The sequence below is a fragment of the Athene cunicularia genome (genome assembly GCF_003259725.1).
Source record: "Athene cunicularia isolate RWA chromosome 11 unlocalized genomic scaffold, athCun1 chr11_part1, whole genome shotgun sequence".
Classification (NCBI taxonomy): domain Eukaryota; kingdom Metazoa; phylum Chordata; class Aves; order Strigiformes; family Strigidae; genus Athene; species Athene cunicularia.
Genome location: NW_020799113.1, coordinates 2,748,854 through 2,773,890, shown reverse-complemented (window position 1 = coordinate 2,773,890; position 25,037 = coordinate 2,748,854). Strand labels below are relative to the sequence as shown.

The following is a 25,037-nucleotide window of genomic DNA, read 5'->3' as shown; positions in this document are numbered from 1 at the left end:
CTGGCAGCCGCGGAGCGCCGCTGCTTCGTGCTGGGCCGCCGGGCCTGAGGCGGGAGGAGGGCGGCCTCAGGGGGTCGCCACTTTTCCACGGCCCTGACGGCGCTAAACGAATGTTTTCAGTCGAACGGTGCAACGAGCGGTCAGTGTTTATTAAAGGCAGATGCGAAGTCTACAGGAAGCGCGCGTGGGATGCTTTATGTTAGGTTCAGCGTTATTTCTTAGCTAATACTCCAAAATAACATGTCAGCAACAGTTTATTGGTTGAGTGCCACAATATTTTAGTCAGAAACCGTGATAATCTAAGTCTAGCCGCTGCAGCTGATAGTTAAAAGTGAGTCTTTCACCCCCGAAGTGACTTTTCATTGTGGTTATCATGTAATCATTAGCGAGTTATTCAGGTTGATCATTAGTGACTGGCTTCTCTTCCTTCTTGCATTTAATCCCGAAGAAACTGAAAAGTTTCATTAGCATTAGATCAACAATCTCCTCTTCTTCTGAAGCCTGAAATAACAACGAGAAGTTACTCAGACGCACAGACCAGAAGCAGATGCAGTTTCTGCTGAAACCAGAGAAAGTTGCAAGAGAAAATCTCTATTTGAGATTAAATAAACCAACTTCTGTGATTCTATGAACTTTCACTCTAAGCAGAGCATGGGTAACTGCCAAAGCAAAACATCATGCCAATATTTTTATTGAGGCAAAAGTCCCAAATAAGCATGAGTGAGCGCGGACATTACAGAAGTTTTGGCTCTGTCAAAGCCCAGGGAAATCCTGCTACAAGAGCCCCAAGTTCACTTGCCAGCTACCATACAGCTAGTGGTATACGCAAAGAGCCACCCACCATTTCTAGATGAAATAAATGATAAAAACTAAATATATCTTGTTTTGTATCAACCATGTCCTTTGTTTTCATTTGCCTTGACTTTATTTAAAACATAGAGGAATTTTGGACAGTACTGGAGTACTCAGCTGAATTTCACACCATGCTATCAGTAGCTTGAATGGATTAGGCACTCACAGTGACATTTATAAAAGGAGCTGTAAAGGACTTTAGGAGCAGTTTTGGCACTGATTTTGTGGAGCTGCAGCACAAGTCTAAGACTTTTGCCAGATTTAGTATGTGAACAGAAGGCTACAAATCAGATCTTGTACTAAATCTGCACAGGGATTCGTCTGAACAGGAATGGACAGCATAAATCTGGAAAATATGAAGCGCACTTTATGAGTAAATGTTGACTTCTCAAGAGTTGGACTGAGTTTACATGGGCTTCATCCGATGGTGGAATACCTAAATCATGAGTAAGCACTGCACAATAAATGTTAAAAATGGCAGGAGAGCTTAGATGAACACACCTGGTAGTGCTTCTGCTCCTCACTAAAAGCAACCAGAATCACTGAAATGAACAGATTCAGTACCACAAATGTCATGAAAATTATGCAGGATCCAATTAAGAAGGAGCCTAGAATTGGATTGTAGTCCAAGACCTGTAGCATTAATAAGGTAAGATGTCATATTTTGATTGTAAAAAAAACCCAAACAAAAATACAATGAAAAAAACCCTCAAAACATACATACAAGGCAGTTAAAACACAATAAGGAGTTTGTCTCAAAATTCCTGTGTCTAACAAATTATGGTGTCTATATTATACATATATATACAAATTTTCTCCTTTAGACACGTTCATATGTTGATATGATATAGTAAAAAAATGGATTTTTTTTAATATTATATATGAATATGGGGCAATCTTTGGGCTTTTTTAAGTATTTGCATTTGACTGTAAGAGTATGGAAATTTCATGTGAAAGTTGACAAGCCTGGAGATCCGTCTATCTACAGAACAGTTGAAGCTCCATCATGCCTCAGCTTTCCAAGTGTAGATGAAATCTCTGTATGCTTTTATTTAGCAGTGTCTTTACAAAGAAGCCCAGTCAGACTGCCATGGAGACATATCAACAAAGGGTTGTGTAAAAATCCAAATTCCTCATTTTCATGTAAGCTATAACACAGGAATATTTCATTTTCATGATTAACATGAGTGGGATGTAGAGGTGAAAAAACTCGTGCCCAATTACTGATCTTCAAAGCTGCCCATACCCTGTTGGAACCATGGTCTAAATACATCCACCAAGGATGAATTTGCAGTCAGAGATGTCTGAGAACTAACTTAATCCACAAAGAGCTGTTCAAAGGATATTGTAATATTTGAAAGAACTTAATGAAAAAGTCAAGAATAATAAAAACAAATGTAACATAAAGTTTCCTTGTGATAGACCTTGCCTTTCTTGAGAAGCTGATGGGTGAGTGTTCAGAACAACTGCAGGGCATCGCTCACATTCTGTAGCTTTCAAACGAAATTGCTCAAAATTTCTGTTGGTCCATGAGCAACATATCTAGTTAAAATGTGAGCACCTTTCTCAATGAAACGTTCATTATGGTTCACTGATGGCCAAAATAGGATGTGAGATATATTTCACTTGGTGTCTTATTGAGAAAAGGTGGCTGCTTTAGGATCCTGTGGAGCTTGCAAAATCAGAGTAATGTCTAACATTAATTGAAAGTCTTTCTACTGCTGATTTAAAGCATATTTGATAGCTGAGTTGCTAATTACACAATGATAAAACTTTTCAAAATCACAGATGGTACCTCCTCATAGTTGAAGATTCCCAGCTGAAGACTGACCATAGTCTCTGATGAATCAAAGAGTGTTTTGTAAGAGTAGAGCTTCCAGCCAAATATCAAGTTTGTCTGCAGAGGAAAGAAGGCACATCTTGTGTCATGATCAGAGTCCTTGCTGCAAAATCAGTTAATGACTACTGTATTCAGAGAAAGTTCTAGCTTGTCATCAGAGCCATGAAGCTTTTTGTGTGTTTTGTTGGGGGTTTTTTGTCTATGAACAAGGGAAACGCCAGACGAGGTCACAGAAGAAGAGTGCCCCAGAGCTGAGAACTGGATTCACACTTTCTGAATGTGTTTAGCTGTAATACCTTTTATCATGGACATGAGAATGCCTTATACCTGCTCAGCTTGCCACTAGATAACGTAAAAATCTGCAAATACATGGCAAAGTCAGGAAGGCAGTTTAGACTACCCCTAAGTAGCAGAGTTATCCCTGCATGATTGGCCAAATTAATTATAGTCACAAACACTTAACTTTTCAGCGCACAGATCTTCCTCAATAGGCAGCCTCCTAGTTTTCACTCAGTAACCAAGGTGCTATTCATTTATACATTATGGGCCTACTGTGTCTGGTTTAAATGGGGACTGCTGCAGTCTCACCTTTTTTCTCCATCCTTACATATGTATTCCTACCTCTTTCTTTCACAGCCCCAGCACTTGCATGATGTGACAACAGGCTGGGTCATGGAACTGATCTCATCACCTGTTAAGTCTGTGGCCATACAGATGCCTGAAGCTACTCAGTTGCTAGAGTGTCAGTGCTGGAGGAAGGGAGAGTTGAGGACTCTGTAGTCAGGCAGTGTGAGACTGCAGCAGGTCCCGTTTGTCACAGGACTGCCCTTTACAGGACAGCAGGTTTGGTTCAGATCGTTTCTTTTCACTTTTTCAGTGATTTTGCAATTGAGATGCTCTGAATTTCCCACATCATTTTGCCAGGAGATTTACACAAAACATTTCAGCCAAGTCAGGAAATATACACAAATAGTTGCAGCCCAATAAAGTTTTAATCTCAGAATGAAAATATCCTTTTTTTGCATAAGTATTCCTATAATGGGCAGAAAAATAATTATTTCCCACTTAAAAACTAGCCAAACAGAAAATGGCACTTGCTGCACTCTCCCCAATTTGAGCCTTATCCAGAAAATTATTTTTCCCATAGTTTGTTCTTTGTCACACCTATTACACACAGAGAATCTATTTTCTCCTTTTGGTGTTTGATTTTTGTACTAAATTTCAGTTTGCAAAAACAGACAAGTAGATATTTTAACTTCTCTTTCACATACTCTGAAGAACTGGGCTCCAAGCTGCTAACCTAAGATTTAGATAGACACCTTTATTCAGTTTTATGTTTCAAAGCTATATTACTTTCAGCATTCAGAAATAATTCATTTAACCTGACAGTACCTGGGTGCAGGCTGCAGACAACAGAAACCACAGCGGTACTCACGGCGATGGAGTAGGCGAGGAACATGATTGCAATAACAGTGATGAATCCAGAGATATCACCCCATGCCCTCCTTAGAGTTGAAGTGATCATGTTTAGTTTAGGGTTGAGCCTCAGGAGATGCCACAGTTTCACTGTGGAGAGAAGCACCAGGAATGCAATCAGGTAGCCAAGAACTGCATCGGCTCTTGCTGTTTCATTAAAGCTTACACAGCTGTTAGAAAAAAAAGAAAAGATGTAATAGACCGAGCACACAGAAGCCTTTGAAGTGCATAAATGAGTATGCTGGAAAAGCCAGTTCCTCCTTCCTTGTTTGCAGTGGAGGGCTAACTTGAGTTCTTGCTTGAATATTCCCACCTCTACTTCCTGCTGTGCACACACAAAGAGCTCAGTTGTACATGGCAGAGGTTTTTTTCAGCATTAGCTAGACCTGAGAGAGGGTCTAGGCTGTAGCCCAAATGCTGCTCATTTTTAGCAAGTGAGAGTTTAAAGGCAGCTAATGCAAACTTTCTATCAAATTCTGACCCTTAGAAAGGAAGACAGGTTGTGCTATGCACGTGTAACTAAGGGGATGGGGTTACTGGTGCTGTGCAGCTAGCAGGATGCACTAGCTGTGACAGGAGTAGCTCATTTCCAACAAGATGTGAGAAAGTACTGTAAGGAATGAAGTAAAAGATTGGAGGTCAGAACTGTGATCTGTGACCAAGGTGAGTCAAGTCTTAATGTTAGCTGAAAAAAACTTGGTAATGCATATATTTACCATTTATAAAGGTAGCACATTGTACTTACAATTTTGCTTACAGCAGAGGTGACCACTAAAATATTTTAGAAATTGTGTTTGCTAATATTGCACATGACATATACTATGTGATATGCATTAGCAAGAATGTAGCTGCCAGGTGAAAGGAAGTGTTTGTTCTTTCCTCTCATTCAGCACTTGTGAGGCTGTGTCTGGAATACTGAATCCTGCTTTGGGCTCCCCAGTGCAAGGACACTGAGTCAAGTGAAGGGCCACTGAGGTGGTTGGGAGTCAGGGTACAGGACATCCAAGGTGGGAGCTGGGTTTGTTCAGCCTGGAGAGAAGGCTGAGGAGGTCTCTAATTGCTGTCTCCAACCACCTGGAGATGAAACCCCCTTTTTTTTCTCCCACAATAAGGGTGGTTCAGCACTGGAAAGAGGGATCCAGGGAGGCTGTGATACCTCTGTTCTTGGAGATACTCAAAATTCAACCGAACAAGGCCCAGAGCAACCTGATCTAACACCAAAGCAGGAGGTTGGAGCAGAGACCCACAGAGGTCCTTTCCTTCCTAAATTATTCTGTGATTCTATGACCCCTTTCCTGTGTGACCATTTTTTAACAGATGTTATAATTTTCCATTCTGTATAAAATAAGCCATTATCATCCTCTAATCAATGGCTTTTTACAAGAAAGAATGAGGCAGATTATGAACTATCAGGATGGATGTCCTGCAGCAGAAAGGCTTGTTGATTCAGGATAGGGTGATGCAGATAGGCAACTAGCAGCCAGGCTAGGGAACTTGGTGCTCAAGTGTGCTGGATTTTATAAGAGCAATACCAGAAGAAAATCCTATTGCTGGCACAATCTAAGCCCTGAAATACTTACATGCTTCATGAATATAGCCATATAGGGTAGCATTACCTAGCAGAGACAAGCTTCTGACTGGGGAGAGGAAAAATAGATTTGTTTCTGCATAAGTAGCACCAACAAAGATGCACTAAATAGCATTAGTACTTACTCCTCTTTGTGTTCCTGGTAGTAGCTGATGTCTCGTGTCCCAAGGACTGTCCGCTTCACAAACACTGACAGGGCACTCCAGCTAATCAATATAATGGCTATCTCCAGGAGATTCCACTTGCTGTGGAAGTATCTCCATCTCAGAGTCTTCATTAGTTTTCCCTGTGAAAAGAGGAGTTTTACTGTTTCAGTCTCATGTCTCTTTATCATACAGTACACATCTAAAGATTAGGGCTATCCCCTCTGCAATAAAGCAGACTACTGCACACTGATAAAACTACATCTTGCACTAATTTCCTAAAAAGAAGCATTCCAGCAGGATAAAATGTTGCCTCCCTATTATTTAATAGATACAGTATCTGATTCCATCTTCCACTGGTGCAAGTCAGCAGCAGCACTACTGAAATCGAGCATAGTTCTAAAGTTTTTATAAGTGAAATCAAAACCAGACACAAGGTGATGCTGTCAGCCAAGCTCTCCATTTGGTCTCACCTGCACTATCATGTAGTACACAAGAAAGAGGAAATAAATCACTTCTGCTGCAACGACAAAGATGTGGAGACTGTTGGTGTATGGGTAAAGCCGGACACTTTGCAGCTCTGCACTTGTGAAGAAGGCCCCTGAAAACCAAACAGTGTTCACCTCAGTGCTCCAATAATTACATCGTTCTATTTTCATTCAGACAATTTAGTTCACCAGTAAAACTTCCATACTCACATTCACATCAATGTGAGACTGAATCCAACTCTCAAACTAAGATTTAGACTTGATTATGTGAGTAGCCTTATAAGTGTACTTTGAAATTTTCCTCAAATAGGAATTTCAGGCAGTCAGTGGCTTTTTGAGTGCTAGTCCTCCCAGCAGCACTGAGTTTGGATTGGACTACAAACACAGAAATGTAGCAGGAGGACTTGGAGATATAAATCTGAATCTCATTCTAAAAAGAAAATGAGCTCAATTTTGTGGTCTAGTTTGGGCATTTCCAATACTTGAGCAGACCTGAGGGAGGCTACTGCTCAGGTTAAATGTTTTTCTGTGGCCTCGAAACCAGAATCTAGTTTCACTATTGTCTTTGTTGTATCCCGATTATGTATTATATGATTACACAGCTGTATATTACAAGTCTTCTGGAACAAAAAAGACAGACTGTTATTTGTACTTATTGACTTAATATTGTATTGTTTAGCTGAAATGATTAGGACACATCATTCTCCATGTTTCTGTTGTGTAAATTCTGGAGATTAAACTTCAGTATCATGTTTTCTTCATCAGCAGATGACCACAGCATAAGCAAACAAGATATTCCATTATGGTCTCTATTACTATGATGCTACATTTTTCCTAAATGGTTTATAAATTTTGCATTGATTCTGTCATGATTAAATTTATTAAAACACTTCTGTTTACTGAATAAAGAACTAGGTAAACACTGACATCATGTAAATCTGTAGGTGCATTGCTTGCTGTCTTTAGAAATGTGTAACTTAAAAATGGTTCTCACCTAAAGCATTGGTTTCAAACATCAGGCTTATAATGCAGAACAGGTTCACATTGGCATTGTAGACTGTAAATTCAACAAACACTGCTCTGGTGAAGGTGTCTAGCCAGATGTTGTTGAAAAGGTACTGGAGAATTCTGCCAAAAAATGTACAGCCAGTGATATAACTCATGCAGGAAAGAGACAGCATCACATGGAGGGTAGGACTGTTTGGCTATTATCATAGAGAAAGAGTAAACCAGAGGTAAGATGTTCAAGAGGACATCTGGCCTGTCAAGTCTGGGTATGGGGGATGTTTGTACTGTCAGTCTAGGTGGTGAGTTTCTTTTTGGCTCCTCTGGAGAAGCAGGTACCAGATACTGGCCAGTGCTAAACCTGAGATGCCTCAGGTATCTGATCATTTACCTCATATAGGTTAGGTGAATAAGGTTCTGATTTTGGATCCTGGTTGTTACCTAGCATGGAGCAAGAACATAAACTACAATAATGGCACCATGATAATATCTACAATAGTCAGCACAATGCACAGCAGGAAAACTCAGGATGCAATCTGAAATGGATCTTAAATAGAGGAAAGAGCATGTTGATGCTACAGCAGATGCACTACTAATTTACAAGAATAGGAGTGGTACCTGGAGGCATTCTTAGGATCAGTTCCCAGGTGAATCACGTATCCCCCTCCCCTGTAGATGGCAAGTTTGCCCCAGCTGGGGTGCCCTTTCAGTTTGGACTGACTCTGATACTGCCATGCTGAGCTCAGGACAGAGGAGTTATCAAAGACTGAAGTATTCCAGTGTTCCCCATAATCTGATGTATCTTCTGCTTGTAGGGAATATGGAGCATGGCATTCCTGAATTACATGCTGGAGTTTGGGAGAAATGGGACAGGTCCCTCCTTTCACTCTTACTTGACGAATTCGAGCACTGCCCACCAGCTTGGAATTGCCATCTGTAATGAATCCTAAACAGGAGATGGAAAAGAGCAGCGCTGGCAAGATGACAGAACTAATAATAATATTTCTTAATTTTATTTATGATTCACTCGTGTTAATATTTTGCTATAGATCCTCTTCTAAAAAACACTGGAAGCAAAGTAGTCATGAAAATTAAGCCTTAGTGTTGATTTGAAATAAGTTCCTAGATAATAGTTCAGTATCACTACCTATCTGTATTTTATACAGAAGGAAACTCATGCCTGGAGGAGAAAAGGGAATTGCTTTGAGTCGCACAGCGGAGTAGCTGTATACAGTGTTCAGTTTGGCCACAGTTGGTCAGTGCCTGTCATGTCTAATGAACAGCTCTGCTAATGGATTTCAATATTTAATCTTAAATGTGAGCTGGAAAATGGGTCATATTTATTACTGGATATGACTAAACAGAAACATGGTGATATTGCATAATTAGCCTTCACATTGACCTAAGTCATGATGCAAACAGAGCTCTCCTGAGGAAAAGCTTTATAGTGCCACCTGTCTGCAATTCTTTTTTTAAATTATGGAAAGAAATTCATGTAAAACTGAGGCATTTATCTGAATATCTGGAATAAGTAAAGTGTGAAAAATGTAAAATTACAGTCTGGAACTTTCAGTTTATATTAAAATATCAGGGCACATTGAACTTGGGGTCAGGCTGTGGGCTTTTTATTATCCACTAGTATTCACATTATAAGAATCCACACCCATCTTACACACTCACAGTCTTTCTGCAAGTCAACTATGCATGTGCAAGTTAGGGAGATGTATAAAAAATAATGTTGTAGAATCTGGCAAGCTGAAGTGAAATAATGTGACTCTATACCTTTATATGATCCATACAGATTTTTGACTAAGGTAGTGTTTGCCCACGTGAAAAAATCCTGATAACTGTAGACATCATAGAATCCATCTGTAAAGCTGTTCTCAATGTGTTTGTTTAAGTAGTAGGAATTGGGATCTCTCTGCCCATAGGCAACCAGCAACAGCATCCATAAAAACCCCAGATAGGCTGGAAAAGGGCAAGAAGAGACAGCACATGTGAGCTCAGAATTAACACTGCTGTTCAAAATAGATTGCATGAATGATTACTGCTGTCATCACTTGTGAGGTTAAGGAGATGCTTTGCTAGACTGACTGACCAGTGCTAACGAATTTACAGAAGCTACTTCAACGTGCTGCAGTTTGAGCATATCGCATTTGGAATACCAGTGGCAGTCGTCAAAGTGGGAAGGCTGGCAGAACACCAATAGTAATGACAGCTCTAAATAAAATGAGTAGTCTAACTCTGTTCCAAGTGAAGTTGAGGTAATTTTTTTTCCATTGTTTTCAGAGGAAATAAAACCGGGGTATAAATCATTATCTGAAGATACTATCTGCTTTTAAAAAGATGGCCTTCATCTACTCTCTTGATTTCAACTTCATTTAACTGTTGACCTCCTCCTTCTACCTTTTCTAACTTTTCTTTAACCTCTCATGTGTCTGTAATGTGTTTCTTTACCATAAAATCAAGCCTTAGCTACACTTCTATCTCCACCTAACATTCTCACCTCCTTTCAGCTCCAACTGCTGCTGAACAGCCTGTCTCTACACCATAACGGCTAGCAGAAAGCTAAAGATATGCCAAAGCTTTTTCACCCACAAAAACAGTATTTTCACTGATGTAAAAATACTGATGAATACTAGTGAATAATCTAAAATAATCTACATATGGATAATACCCAGGATTTCTCTGATGAGGGCAAATGCTTTCTGCTCCTTCATGCAGATGATTTTCATTTTCTCCACATCAGTTGCAGGAGGTGGCTGGTAAATATTGCTTCTACTGTCCCGTCGGGCTTCAAAGAGAGGATTTGAATCACCTGTGAGTGAGAGCAGTAAACCCTGGAATTAGTCAACAGATCATCTATGTCCTGCTTTTTGTTTCTTTGGACATTATAAAGAAACATTTGTATTTAATGCTTTCCCTTAGGAAGACAGGGGATGTGATTTAACCAATTAGTGTAGTAGGGACACAGTGGGGAGGGAAGGAGTTCACAGACACAGTGTGTTAGGTTTAGGACCAGGTGTGGTCCAGGTGTCTCTCTCTAGGCTGAGCATCTCAGGAGATGATGTATTCAGAGCCTGAGGCTGATCAGGGAGGAAGCTGTAGATTAGGATTCTTTGCTGTGCTCTAGGACTTCTGTCTGCTGGTGTCAGCTTTTTTTAGAATGACTGTGATTGCAGAAGCCACTGTTTGGTTTGTGGGAGTAATATGGATAATTGTGGTTGGAGAAAAGTATGTAAACTGAGGATTTTCATATAAGACTTAAAGGAGGTGGGAAATTTCCTTGAGAGAGAGTTTTAGATATGCTTGTCAGATAAAGATCTACCAATCTAGGTGAATTTTGCACTGGGTCACATGTTTACTTTCACTAGGTTGTGAAATAGTTACAGGTTTTGTTGCAAACCATGCCATGAACACTGAGATGTCTGCACACAGCTAAAACGAGCCTCCTTGTATATCTGATTTTTCTTATGTCTGACATGAGAGCTTAAATATTTAAGCATAGTTACTGCATACTAATAGCACAGATTCAATGGCTTCAGTCAGTTTGCCACATTTTATTATTTTCTTTTCTAATTAGTCCTTGAATGTACATGGTCTGAAGAGTTATTGAGTATCCAGTTGTACAATTCTTGGTCTTGTATGAATCAATATAGGATAGCACTTCTTTTTTCCTGACACAGGCAAGCCAGGGATGGAGGGAAGGAAGGAGTCAAATATCAGCATCCTGGCAGCAAGTAGGTCCTCCAGTAACAGAGGAGATCTTACAACAGCACTAGGGAAGATTGTGCATGTATTTATATTTGTAGCAGTACAAAGATAAACAAAGAGGTATTATTCTTTTGATTCAGAACTACTTCTGTCTTTTTGACCTTGTGGTCTCTTTCATTAAGCATTCTTTAAGATTTATGCAACCTAAACATACAATGGTCTTTATATTTTCTCCAACCAGCAAAAAATCAGTTATTTAGGTTTGTTTCCACTTCCACCTTGATCTTTGGAATGCTAATAGGTAGGCACATAGTCACAGCACATGTGGGTTTAATGATTTCTGCTGACCTTGTCAGCTAAAATTCAAGTATATAAAGATAACCAGTTAAGTTCGCAGCTGAACTCAGTCACATATTTGTGCATAAAGCACTCCAAAAGCTTGGAGAACACTTTCTTTAATAATTTCTCACTTTACAGGCAGTTACCTGGTGTATATAAAGGCCTGTCAATAGGTGTGTTTTCTTCATCCTCATGCTCCACCTTCTTCAGAACCAGAGCAAAAAAAGCAGCAAATCCCAGCACCTGGAAAGAATTAGTTACAAACTCATCATATGCCCATTTCATATAAAGAAGCTCAGGCTTTGACCTGGATCCCTTTGGAGCCAGGCACTGTAGGAGAACGTCTGTGCTTTGGCTTTGTTGAACTGAAAGAGCTGAAGCTCATAAAGAAGAGTATAGTGCACAGTGCTGGGATCCATCCAGCTAAACTGATTCTGCCATATGACACATCTTTCCTGGTCAGAAACCCCATCACCTATTAAACTGACAAAGCAAGGAGGATGAAACTAATGGAGTTAATGTCAGCAAAAGATAACAGAACACTCTAAACCAGCTGCTAGCTCTTGTTTTAAGGGCAAAGACTTCTCATTTTACATATTAAATCCTGTGGTTCTTTAGAACATGCTACATTGTCTTCCTGAAATGATAATCGAATGAGTTCATATTGGCCAGTGGTTGTATTTCTGAGGATCTCACCTTTAAGGGCTGCGTGATGAAGAGACTTTCCAAGAAGGAGATGGCCATGGAGATCAACCACTTGATGGAGTTCTCCTTGCCATAATGCAGCCCGTAGAGCATGGTAAAGAACCCAGATACACCACTGGTGGCTGCAACAAGGAACCAAGCAATGAACACAAACCACCAGGGCAGCCCTTTGGAAGAAGAACTTTTCTTGCCATCACCGGAGAAGCTTGGAGTAAGGGACCACCTTGAGAGTCAACCAGAAGAGAAAAAAAAATCAGTCTGCAGTGGAACAGAAGCTAAAATCAAGCTAAAAGTTTTTGAGTTCAGTGGGCATAGGCAACATTTTATGATTTAAAATCTCAATCAAAATATTCTAGATTCTTTTAACTAATGCAGTTATATAGGATACATGGATAGCAAAAAATACAGTGAGCAAAAATATGAGGAAGTGTGCAGAGATCAGCTAAAATCAGAACAAATATGATGGGTTTATTTACTCCTCAGTTCATGCATAATTGAACCTCCAGTAGAAATACTGACAAATAAAACCATGAGTGCATTTTAGCTGCTGGATATATCACTTGTGGTCACCATAAAGGCCAAAGAGATTATTAGTGCTGTTGTTTTCAATAACTTCAACTTAATTATTGTATTTCACTGAAATATTTTTGTCTGATTATTAGTTTTTCTTTATCCATATATTTTAAGAGACTTCTGAGACTGGAGCTCAGGGATTATTCCCCCTTTACTAACATGTAGCATTGTACTGTAACATTCAGTTTTGGAGGCAAACATGACAAAGAGCGATGATCTGTCATTATTGCTTTTGTGTGCAGTTCATAGTGTACTGAAATTTCTTTGTTGCTCCTACAATAGTATAATAGCAAAACATGTTTCTACAGCTATAATAATTGTTATCTAGCACATACTAAGCAGTAATTATTTGGGCTCTGTCATCCTGACCAATTTTGAATTCATGACCTGAATTTGCTTATACTGAGAATGAGATGAGAACTAGGTTACCTCTCACTGGTGGACGCTGATGAGCAGATCCGGTTCTCTAGGACGTTCTTCATGTGTTGAACCTGACGAACAGCTTGTGTGTAACTCTGAGGCATCGGAAATTTATGGGGTCCCAGTACTTCCAGCTCCATCTCTACATGCTGGAGTTGCACATACAAGCAGCGATTGTAATCACTGTATTTTAGTCGCTCACACATCCCCGTCTCTGGAGTTGGGCTTCTTGTTTTTTCTGCAGGCAAAGAATTAATAATTTATTTTTAGAGAAAATCAGCATAACTATTTCTAGATTAAAATTCAGTACAAAGGGTGGCAGAACTGGAGCTCAGTATTATGAATGTGACAAAGTGAAGAGTAACATTTGAAGGGACATGCAGAAGCAGCTGTAGTACTAAAGCTTAATGCTCTTCTGCTGGAATGGGCTGGAATTGTTGCCAGAAAGCAACTTACTTAGACAGAGGCCTTCAAACCTTAATAGAGAAGTCAGATAAGATCAAGTGTTAATTTGTTCAGAGTTTACCTGTGCAATTAGTACGTTGGTACACTCATTGGAAAAGCCAAATGTGAGTCTTAATGAAAACAGTGGGATTGTTTACTCATATATTCTTGTTTAGTTGAAAATAAATGAATGCCTAAGAGTCAAACTGAAAGGAACAACAGCACAAAGCCAAGAAGAAAAAAAAAAGACAGAACAAAAAGACTGTGAAACAACTGATATTTCTGAGTCTTTATGCTATTAGATACTGATCTTGCTCCCAAGCCAGGCTGGTAGCTAACATTTAATTCTATGGCATAAGAAATAGATTTCACCATGTCTTTGCTTAGTTGGGCACTTGGTGCACAGTGAAAGGACAAGATGCAATAGGCACAAATGAAAACACAGGAAATTCTGTCTGAACATAAACTGCATTGTGAGGGCTGTTGGACACTGAAACAGGTTGCTCAGAGAATTTGTGGAGTCTCCATCCTTGGATGTGATCTTGGGAAATCTGCTCCAGCAGACAATCTCCAGAGATCCCTTCCAACCTCAACTACTCTGTGATTTTGTAATCGCCTTTGAGTCAGAATATAAGAAGAGCTTGGGTCATCACATCCAGCGTTACCATCATTTTCACTACAAAAGTTTAAGTAGACATGTCACGTTATGTTGTTTACCTTGTATATCCATAGCACCTAATGTGACAATTATAGGGTCATCCTTCTTGTTCTCATCATAAAACTCTTGCCCAGCTCTGTTCTGCTGGCAGATTATGTCCTCAACCAATCCCAAAAGTGCATTGATGTTAGTTGATTTTCCAAGATCTGATATGGAAGTGAGAGATGGAGTCTTCAGGGCTTTAAAGAGTGAGTTGGCAATTCTTCTTATGTCCTAGAAAAGACAGCAGCAACACAGCAGTGATTCTGGCTGCAGTGACTTAAACTGATGTGATCCAAAGGCACCACTGACTGGGAGCTGCACCAATTCCTAAAATCTCCAGAATGGATAAGGATAGCACATCCTACAGTGCTGGATGTGACAGGAAGATTTCAATGAGTTCAGCAAGACAGCTTTCAGAATTCAAAAATACAGCTTACCTGCCTGAGGACCTAAGCTGAGAAAGACAGTTTGTGATACCTTTTATCCTCACTGCCTTGCTTAATGCTTGCTTTGACCTCTGAACAGTGGGTTTGGTCACATGTAATATTGTGCAAGGACTGGGATGTACATAGGCAGACCTTAATAAAGTCGGGCATTCAGGTAGATAGGTAAATGAGTGCTTTACAACAGTGTGTAACTGGTTTTTTCTTCAGACAAGCTGAAGGGCATCTGAGAGGGAAGATACCTGCTGTTAAACTGGGGGTGTCGGGTAGCACATGGGGACTCATTGGGGAGCAGCCACAGGGACTTGCCTTTATCACAGCTTCTGGAGTGAGTGAGACAGCCTGGGTGGCCCGTGGGGTGGGAGGTAGGCTTGGGGACACCCGACCATTCTTTCCTGGCTTCTTCTCTCTCCCCTGCATGGCTGGCTGGGATCGTATGTTCCTGAAGATTTGCACAATGAGCAGGTTGATGGGGAACATGAGGAGGGAGCTCTCAAAGCCAATCATCACTTCCTGCCATGTGAACTCAATCTTACCTGTCAAGATCAAACAGAGGGGAGGGGTAAAAATTATCCCAAGAACCATCAGGTCTCTCTCTTATGAAAAAGCCCATTTGTTCAACTCTACAGCTTCTAGATTCTGCTGTCTCTCTATTTCCCTGCCCAAGCAGTGGTGAGGATTGTTACCCAAATCCATTTTCTGCTCAGCTGGATCCTTTGGCACTCCCCAGAACATGATGCTGGTCAGCATGGTGCAGAGAAGCAGTGAGAAGCAACATGACACGCGCTGGGCTCGTGTGAAGGAGCTTCGTGGGGAACGGTTGAAAACCGAGTACCAGATGTGCCCATCCTGGAAACCCTTGGAGGTCTTCATGAAAAACAGATTGCTGGGAAGGAGGATCAGGAAATGAAATGGATACTTAGAAAGGAGAGAGATGGGTCCTGACCTGTTCATGCTTCTAGGCACAACCAGAAGAAATAGTAACTATGAGAAATTACCGTATATCATGGCTTGATTTGAATGAAATGGTTACAGCTACTTCTGTCCTTTACTTCTGGCCACACCATGGAGGGAAAGCTAATCATGAGCAGTTTCTATATAAATTTTTAGGGAAATTACACATAGGAGAAGATGCTCAAGTTTCTCTAGGTCTTTTCACGCTATCCTTTAATGCCAGTATTTCTGGTGTGGTATTACTCTTATGGTAACAGACTTAATTAACCATCCTTCCTCTTTTCATTGTTCAGAACCCTTTGAGGGCAATGGAAAGACCTCTTGTTTTCATTTTTGTCTAGGGGTTTGATCTTTTTTGCATACTTGCTTTTCTAGACTGATTGCTATCAAGAGTAAAAAAGTCCATAAAATAGAAGGTACCTGAACTGCTTCATGTCCTGTTCTGTGGCTACTGGGAACACCTTATCTAGGACACACTCTCCAATATCAACAGCTAGCCAAGAGTTACAGAGGAAGTACCATTTCTGATCCCATGCCAGATCATGCACCAATACTCGATTCACATACCTGTTAGAAAAACATACAGGGCATGTTCACAGGTTAGAAAAACATACAGGGCATGTTCACAGGTAACTGAGGTGTATGAAATTCAAGACTCAACAGGACTATGGAGGACAAACTGTGGCCATTGGCTCCCTAGGTTGTATCTAAACTGTAAGGCACAGAACACATCCCATCCTGTACTGAACAGGTTATGGGAAGCACTCCTGGTCCTGCAGTTTAGATTCTGATTTAATCTATTCATCTGCAAAAATGAGAAACTAACACTTCTTTCCTTTCTAGAACTGTAGAAAGGATAATTTTCAAGTTCTAGAAAATAATAAAATATTTGTGGATCTTTACTTCCCATGTTTTCCAGATCGCACTTACCAGGATGGTCTGTCCCCTGAATTATCATGCCACAATCTAATACTCTGCAGTTCCCCAAGAGGGAAGAAGGTGCAGAGTAGGAAAACATCCACTCCTCCACGTTCAAAGACAGGTGTATCGGGGTCAGTTAGATGGTGTGGCTCACTCTCTCCTTCCAGTCCATAGAGGGTGAGAGTCACCTGGAGAATAAGATGGCAAAATGAAGACTTGCACTTCATGATCCTACGTATGATTATTCCTCTGGCATACTCCTCCTGCCTTCATCAAATCTAAGGACTTTCTGGCTTAGATGTTGCATTCGAGCCATCCTGTTTAATAGCCTCAGGTGCTTCATTATTCATCCAGTTCTCTAAATCTTCTCTTACCACACAGTGCTGTTCATACCTTGGAGGTTGTGGCTGCCCCACGGCGGTGTCCTGTAAATACTGTCACAAGATAATGATACTGAGCAAAGGGGTCATTGTCTTCCAGGACTGTGATTTTCACCTGCGAAGTGACACAACACAAGCAGTGTGTTAGCTGTGGATAGATGTTTGTCATCTTGTGAACAATGCATATACTTATCAGTAAACAGAGTTATGGGGAAGGAAGTAGGTTTGGTTGAAGACTTGCTATTATAACAGGCTAGGCAAAGTGGGAATTGGCCCAAATACATTCAGTCTTTATTAGCTGAAGACTTACTTTGGCATCATCCTGGATGTCTTTCCTTCGAGCCCAAATAACTACAAGCACATATATCAGAAAAATGCATCCCACAGTTGTTACCACCACAGGGTTGTCCACAAATGTACCAAATAGCTGTGCAGTTTTGCTAACATCTATGGCATTGGGTATGATGAGGAAGGAGCTCCCAAAGAAGGTCAGGTGATTGCAGAGGCACTGTGTGCTTCTAGAATTCGATTTGGGTCCTACCTGAAAACCAGAAAAATTTCCTGATAAAACATTTGTCTTCAAAGTATTGGATAACTTACTAAGCAAATGAAAAGACAGTTCTGAGATTGGTAAGTTAGTGTATAGCAGAACTGTTACACAGAAAAGAATTGTTCAAGTTCCAATAAGGAATAATAATTCTAGTTTCTAGACAGAAACAGGCATTTTAATATAATACAGCCCTGTCAGAATGATTCAATTTCTTCTTATGTAGAAGACCATACCAAGTAATTGAAATGGAAATGGCATTTGAAGCTTAGTCCAGTGTAAATAAACTTCTTCAGTTCATTAAAATAGCTTAGAATGATCTTGCTTTATGGTGTGAGTTCAGTGCTATCATTTTGCTACAAGAGGGTGGTTATAAGGCTTTAAAGTATATAATATAAACATTGCTTTGTTTTACTCTACTTACATGACATCCATAGCTGTTCCAGTTCCTCTGGTGCTCATCCCAAAATACACAGCGGGATGCAAAGCAAGCGACAGTTATAGTTAACCTGTCATAGACTGTGGAATCCATTCCCATATCTTGCAAAACCATGAAATAGTAGGTTCCTGCTCCGAAAATGAGTTCTTCTGGGCTAAGAACCCAGATGTTTGTCTCACCTTGAACATAAATATTTTAGTTTCAATGCATATATAGCAATGCTAATTCAGAAGTATGCAGCTCTATTGTGTATAATCAAACAACAAACTGAAGAAACAGATGTGAAATAATTCTTAGCAACTCACTGTTCAAAGCATCCTGCTCTTTGCTCCTGTTAGTGAACACTGTATTCTAGAGATTGGAACCCTGAAACATGACGGATTGAAAGTCCTTTGAGAGGTTTCTTTCCAGTTAAACGTCTGAACTCATGATCAAGGCTAATGCTGCAGATATATGCATGTGCTGTTAAGCTGAGGATGAGCACTCCCCATACTGACTGCACTTAACTTGATACAGGTGGTGAAAGTCTTTTGATTACATAAGACCAGAATGCACAGGTTCATGGGTCACTATCAAGTTATCTTACCTCCAGTAGTTTTCTTATACGACAGATGATTTTTCATATCATAGTTGGTTTCATTTGGGCGATAACCATACCCTAAGTAGAGTATTAGTGGAATGTCATGTTCAGATTCCAGGTGGATCACTATAGATGTGTTTTCTGAGGTAACATTGACTTGGAAAGTGCTAAAATTGCCCAGATTCAACAGAATCTTGTCTTCCTGAGTTGCTGAAAGCCTTGGTAATATTATCTGTTTTTAAACAGAAAGACACAGTTTTAAATACAGCAAAGCATCTTGCTTCTCTTATCTATAAACACAATATAACCACATCTTTTTTAATAACACTGGGAAAGCATGGCCAGCAAAAATATTGGCTTCACAGTAATTTTCTTGATATTGTCAGCTAACCTCTGAAAATTTGAAACCTATGTAGATTCCTCACAAAGTCTATGACCCTTGGTGCATTTCTGAGCTAAGAGCTGAGATTATGACTGAAGTACTGGCTACATGAAGGGCATATATGAATGATTTAGGTGTCAGCTTATACATTGGCTAGGAAGCTCAAACAGTAGTAATGGACTGTCATCTGGAGTCTGTTTCCACAGCCATTTGCACTCTCTCAACCATTTAAATGAAGAATAAGATACCACCTTTTTAAGAAAAGACAGCAATATTTGTTATTTTATTTATCACATCACATAAATCCCTCCATCACAAATGCAGACACCATGATCCCATTATATAATGTAATAAACGCTACCACCATTTGCAGTCACATCGCAGAAGATGATAACACAACTGAGGGTTTGTTAACAGAGAAAGGAAAAAAGGGGAAAAGTGGGAGAGGGATAGAAACTAGCGGGTTTACCTCAATGTTCTCTTTGAGATTGCTGACTGGTATGATCAAGCCATCTAGACCAGTAAGACTTAGACCTGCCACTGTTCCACTGATGTCTAAACTGGGGTCACTGGAGAAAAAGGGGTTCATGGCAAAGCTCACCATCTATTAGCAAGACAGTTAAGAATCAGACAATTGAGCTATTGTCAATATTTAATTATATTCACACTCTAAATTGCTGAATAGTGAAAGCTTGAGCTCAGACCCAAACAGTACTCGCATTAAAATAAGCCTGCATCCAGACTGAAATAAGAAGCTGCCTTATCTCTAAGGTAGGTCAAACACAAATCATGAAAGTGATTTTGATTCTGAAATACAATATGTGCACAACAATGTTTATTGTTTCTATTCATTGTAACTCTTTTGCCTTTTAGACACCGGATATCAAAATGCAATTGCATAAGCCTCTTTCAAGAGTATCTCCACCAAAGCTAGGCTGTGGCACCCCTCTTGAAATTAGGAACAGAAGTCTATTTCTACTATGATAGCAATGCCCAGAACAGTATGTTAGAGTCATCGGTTCATTGAGAGGATTCAGGAGCCTCCCCTAACGCTCAGGTAAGACAATGGATGTGTTTCCACTGGTTTCAGTGGCCTCTGGACATTTTTTAGCAGAGCTGGAAAAGACACAATGAAAAAAAAAATTTTTTTGCAGGTATTCTAGGGGTTTCCTGGGAGTGTCAAATCAACCAGAGAGACCCTTAGAAAATTTATTTTTTAAAAATTACAATAATATGCAATCTATTATTCTGAGGGAAAAACCACCATATCTCTACTCAGATGAGGGATGTGTTATCATCAGGACATTCGCAGGCATTTTGTCTCCTGCAGGATCTGAGTGCCTCAAACTCGTGTATTTCTAGTTGGGATGAAACAGGACTGATGCAGGTTAGTTTTAATGGTGATATGGACTCTGAGCTGTTGCACCCTCTTCAGAGCATAAGATGTAAACAAACAGCAAATAGATTTATAGGTATTGATTCATTCCATTGTCTTCTCTAGCCATGCAGCTATGAATCAGGAGCGTATCTGAGGGGTGATGTGATGGGGAATTTACCTATCAGTCCTCCTTAGCTTGCTGACAACTTCATTCAATTAAGATAAATGAAAATCTTTGACAAAAAATATTTCAAATTATTTTCTTGTCATGACAGGATAGATGACTTGTGTGCTTGTGTATTCATTGTAAAAGATTGTAAAGCCACTAGATCAAGAATGTAGGTGTTATCAGATTAGTCAGATAAAAGCTGTTTACTTGCCCTTATATCCACTGTTTCATCATCAGCTCCTGAAACATTGAGAGAGGAAGCAGGTGGGAGAGTGAAGCTGGCAGAGCTGGAATTGGAGATGTTAATGGATGTGCCATCCATGTTTTCTGTTTGTAATCTGTTCAGTTAGGATTGGACACCAGCAAAACAGAACAAAAGAGAAATTGAAAAGAAACCCAAACAGAAACCAAACAAACAGAAAAATACAATCAATAGCCCGGACTTAATATCTAGAGAAAAAGTTTTCTTACTTTATGAGTATAACTTAGTTGCAAAACTATTTCTAACTCTTCCAGTAAATACTTTGTACATTAATCTGTCCCTGATGTGGTACTCCACATAATGCTACCATAGAATCATCAAAAAAAGATGTGGAATTGGTGTATCTGGATAGGAAGTTGTACCCATCTAGGTGTACTTATGTGAAAAACATCCCTGGCTTCTGTGTGAACATGCTCTTGGTTTGAATGCACAGTTAAAAGTGGATGAAAACCTGGCTCTTGGGGAACAATTTAGGGATGATCATAAGGAATGGAGAATGCTCATCAGGCTCCTCATGATTATATTTGCTTCTGCCAAGCTGGTTACAATTCTATATAACATGTCATTATTGGCAACTTGGAAAAGGGAAAAACCCCTTAACTGGCATGACATGAGTTTTCCACATAATTTCAAAGGTAAGTACCTACTGCCTCACCCAGGAAATAGTAGTAAATTCTCTGTTGGTCAAAGAATACACAGCATGAGAATTTCTAAGGTGGGGTTTTTGAAAGTAAGTGGAGTCCAAGCTGTTCTTACTATCAGTAATGACAGCCTCATTGCACTATTGAAGTTGTTACTACGCTACAGTATTTAGTTGGGTGGTTCCACTTAAGGACAATGTCATGAATATTTGGGGCAAATATGATTACCTATCAGGAGTAAGGTGGGTGACACTGTTACTGTTACCTGTGTATATAAATTGTGGCAGAAGGAGTGGTAAGGACTGTTGGTTCATCATCTGGTTCTTTCCTGAACAGAAGGGCACTTTGTAGATTTTCAACTGTGTTCAGGAGCTGGTGTGACACTGAACTCTGGAAAAGTATTAGAGGAGGAAACTTGCCACACAGAATCAAATTACACATTATTTGCCTTTACTTCCTTTTAGGAAAAAATATTAATTTTCAGTGTCTTACAAAGCTGGCAAACTTGGTGATATGCTTCTTAATCTCAGAGAAAGTGATTCTAGTCAGCCATTCAATTTCAGTAATTCTCATTAAAACATTGCAAATGAATATTTCCCAGCTTTTACATTTATATTCTATTATTTATAACTTCTACACACTGAAATTTGAAGCACTACAAACATAATATCAGTTTAATGCAATATATTCATGCACTTCTGTACATTAATGCCCTTCAGCTGCACACTTTAGTGTTTAGTTGCTTGCAAAAGCGAGACCTAATTACGTATTGTGTGTTATTAGTGTGTTATCCTGGGGGAGTTCGAACAGTTCAACCTTTTCTCTCAGGTTAGATTTCTTTCATGCCCTACTCCCGTGCAGTGATGAAAGGTAAAATATGTTCAGCCCAGGAAGCACACAAAGGCAACTGTGACAATTCACATATAAATAGGAAAGGATGGGACAAAATAAACATGTTGCACAATTCTGCACAGAAAATCGGAGTGGGCTTTCTGAAAAAGTGTAAGCAGCAATCAGAGCTGATTCCAGCTTTGAAGTAGTGGAGCCAGTCATGAATGCTGAATACCTGTGTCTTCCTTGAATTATGGGGCAAAAGGAGGGGATAGAATCAAATCTGAAAAAATCTCTGTGTGCTTGTCATCCATTAGAGGCTGTGCCCTGATGCTGTGTTATCCACTGCTCTGTCCTGTTCAGCTTTAAATGTAACAAATCTTAAGAGGCTTCTATCATCTTCATTAGCAGATGGTTCAGTCTAACAGGTCTAACTGGGGAGAAGTCTCCTTTGATACTCAAGTCCATCATGGTGCCACAACGAACCCGACCCAGTGCCAATTTTAAAATATTAGAGGCAGGAGAACACTTACAAACCTTCCAAAGCAAGCAGATGTTCACACACAGTCCACTACAAACTGGACCAAACCGAAATTACCTGTTCTGCCTCTGGCACTGAAGTGTTCACAGCTCTGATTTCTACAGAAGCTTTAAGAACATTGCTCACTGCATTAAACAGATAGTTGGCTGCATCCTTTAGCTTCTGATCATCTCGGCTGTCCTCTGTGTTTACAGTGAGCAAGGAAGCACTGACATCTTCTAAAGTGTTGCTAGCTTCCACCTGCATGGGAAACAAGGGGAAAAGTGTGTATGTGTTGGTACTACAAATGACAGAAGTGACACTTGTGTCATTGACTGAATATTGCAACAGAAGTTATCACATGGGACTATTTGTGGCTAGTGCTGGTTTTACTATAATTATTTGTGCTGGGGTAATACCTCAAATGTGAATAACGATTATATATTAGATGGTATACTAACATGTAATACAGACCTGGAAAATGCAGCCTGATTCTACAGATTTAATTCATAAAAAAGATGAATAACATCTGAAGAAGCTTGTCTGTTAAACACCGGGCAAGGATACAGTTTAGAAGTACAGTAATATATTAAATTAGTTTATACTTTTGGTGGTGTGTCCAAAAAATACTATCATATTGTCAAGTGCATGTGCATGTCAGTCTTAGTTTCCATAAACCCTGTTGGATTAACAGCAAGTAATGCCTTTGGCCTTGTGCTGTGCTAAGTGCCAAAGGAGAATGAGTTTTACAATTTTTATTTTGTGCCTGAATGCAGCCAGTGATTGCTTTGTGATTGTGAAAGCACTGGCCAGCTTTTAGCCCAGGGTAGTGAGAGAGACAAGCAAATTCATTGCAAGCTTGGACATATCCATTCTCACAGCCTGCAAACACTTAGCAGCCTTACTGTAGGGCGAGTGCTGAGTCTGAGTGATGTTCTTGTCTTGCCAAAGTTAACCACATACTGCTGAAATGCTCCCAAGCCATTGTCTGGCTGCAACTGTATAATACATCAGAAATCAGGACAGCTCTTTTTATTGCCAGCATATTTGGGAAACTTCCCCAGTGACAGTTTGTTCTGTTCTCCCATGTGCTCAGTCCTTATGCATAAATAGCATCATCTACTAATAATGTCATGTTGCCAGATAAGATTCAAGAAATACTTTTTTGAGGCCAATCTGAACATTTGTGCCCAGTTCCTCTGGGTGCTGTCATGTTCCTGCCTCACTGACAGCTTGCCTGCGTGCATTTTGTGACAGTGAATGGATCAGGGATGAGTGGATCTGGGCAATTCTAGAAAAACCCTCCTGGGTTCTTTTTCTTCAGGATTCTAAGGGTACTTTACAAGATAAAATCTACATCCTAACATGCCTCTGACTAAAAGTTAAGGTTTCCATCTTGAAGATGAGTCATAAAATGTAACTGGCCAGATAGTCTCAAATGTAGTGGTTGCTGAGACAATGCCTGAGAGTCCAAATTCACTAACTCTAAACAGCAGAATATATTCCCTTCTGGTCAAAATACACTTGCTGGTACGGTTGAAAAAAAATGGGTAAAGAACAGATACCTATAAGGCACTGAATCTCTCCCAAGGTCGGCGGGGTGCAATAGAGTCTATACTGTTAGTTTGAGGAGATCTAAGACTAATTGCTTCTTACCTGTGCTGAGACAGACAGCTCTTCACTCCTGTAAGTGATTTCTTTTAAGACTTCTGACATCTGAAGAGCAGTCTGCACTGATGTTACATTAACAGCAGAGAGAGTTGTCAGCATCAGCCCTCGGAGCTTGAGATGAAAAGGGATAATTAGGCAAAGGAATAAGATGTTAATTAGGACTGTGCAAGTAGTGCTGTATGTTGACAGCCAGGCTTGCTGTAAATTATGCGGTAGAGTAAGACTCCACAAGGATCATTTGAACTGATATTAGGTCTACTGACAAGATGCCACTTGCCTTAGCAAATCATGAATTTTATGTTACCTCCCAGCAGAGAATTTATACACTTAACATCCATTAATAGCAAGGAGAGTTACTTGTGAGAATTTGTACTAATGTGTGTGATTTACTGTATAAATGCCACTTCCAGAAAAATCAGAGCCATCTATGATTGATGTTACTCAAAGAATGAATCATAATTGAAGGATACATTGCATTTCTCTAGATCTTTTAATCTGAGGTGCTCAAAGCACTGTACAAATATAAGCTTATAACTGAAACATAAGCTGGTAGCTGAATTGAACAAACTAAAATCACCTGCCATCTAGTACTTTTGGGGAAAATTAGGTAGGATATTTCTCCCACAAGAGAG

General features: G+C 39.8%; 1 protein-coding gene across 1 annotated transcript in view; it reads right to left on the bottom strand.

The window, feature by feature from the left end:
- Positions 1–390: 390 nt before the first annotated feature.
- PKD1L2 (polycystin 1 like 2) overlaps positions 391–25,037 on the bottom strand; it is a 40,922-nt gene continuing 16,275 nt past the window's right edge. The window contains 28 exon segments of the mRNA XM_026856913.1: positions 391–501; positions 1,354–1,485; positions 2,648–2,749; positions 4,128–4,338; positions 5,882–6,042; positions 6,373–6,500; positions 7,382–7,515; positions 8,011–8,338; positions 9,175–9,360; positions 10,070–10,210; positions 11,592–11,688; positions 12,142–12,373; positions 13,153–13,381; positions 14,305–14,518; positions 15,040–15,266; positions 15,417–15,616; positions 16,105–16,251; positions 16,615–16,793; positions 16,999–17,100; positions 17,296–17,526; positions 17,957–18,150; positions 18,558–18,783; positions 19,403–19,537; positions 20,692–20,818; positions 21,649–21,773; positions 22,450–22,497; positions 22,813–22,995; positions 24,391–24,516. Coding sequence (XP_026712714.1) covers positions 391–501; positions 1,354–1,485; positions 2,648–2,749; positions 4,128–4,338; positions 5,882–6,042; positions 6,373–6,500; positions 7,382–7,515; positions 8,011–8,338; positions 9,175–9,360; positions 10,070–10,210; positions 11,592–11,688; positions 12,142–12,373; positions 13,153–13,381; positions 14,305–14,518; positions 15,040–15,266; positions 15,417–15,616; positions 16,105–16,251; positions 16,615–16,793; positions 16,999–17,100; positions 17,296–17,526; positions 17,957–18,150; positions 18,558–18,783; positions 19,403–19,537; positions 20,692–20,818; positions 21,649–21,773; positions 22,450–22,497; positions 22,813–22,995; positions 24,391–24,516 — 4,656 coding nt within the window.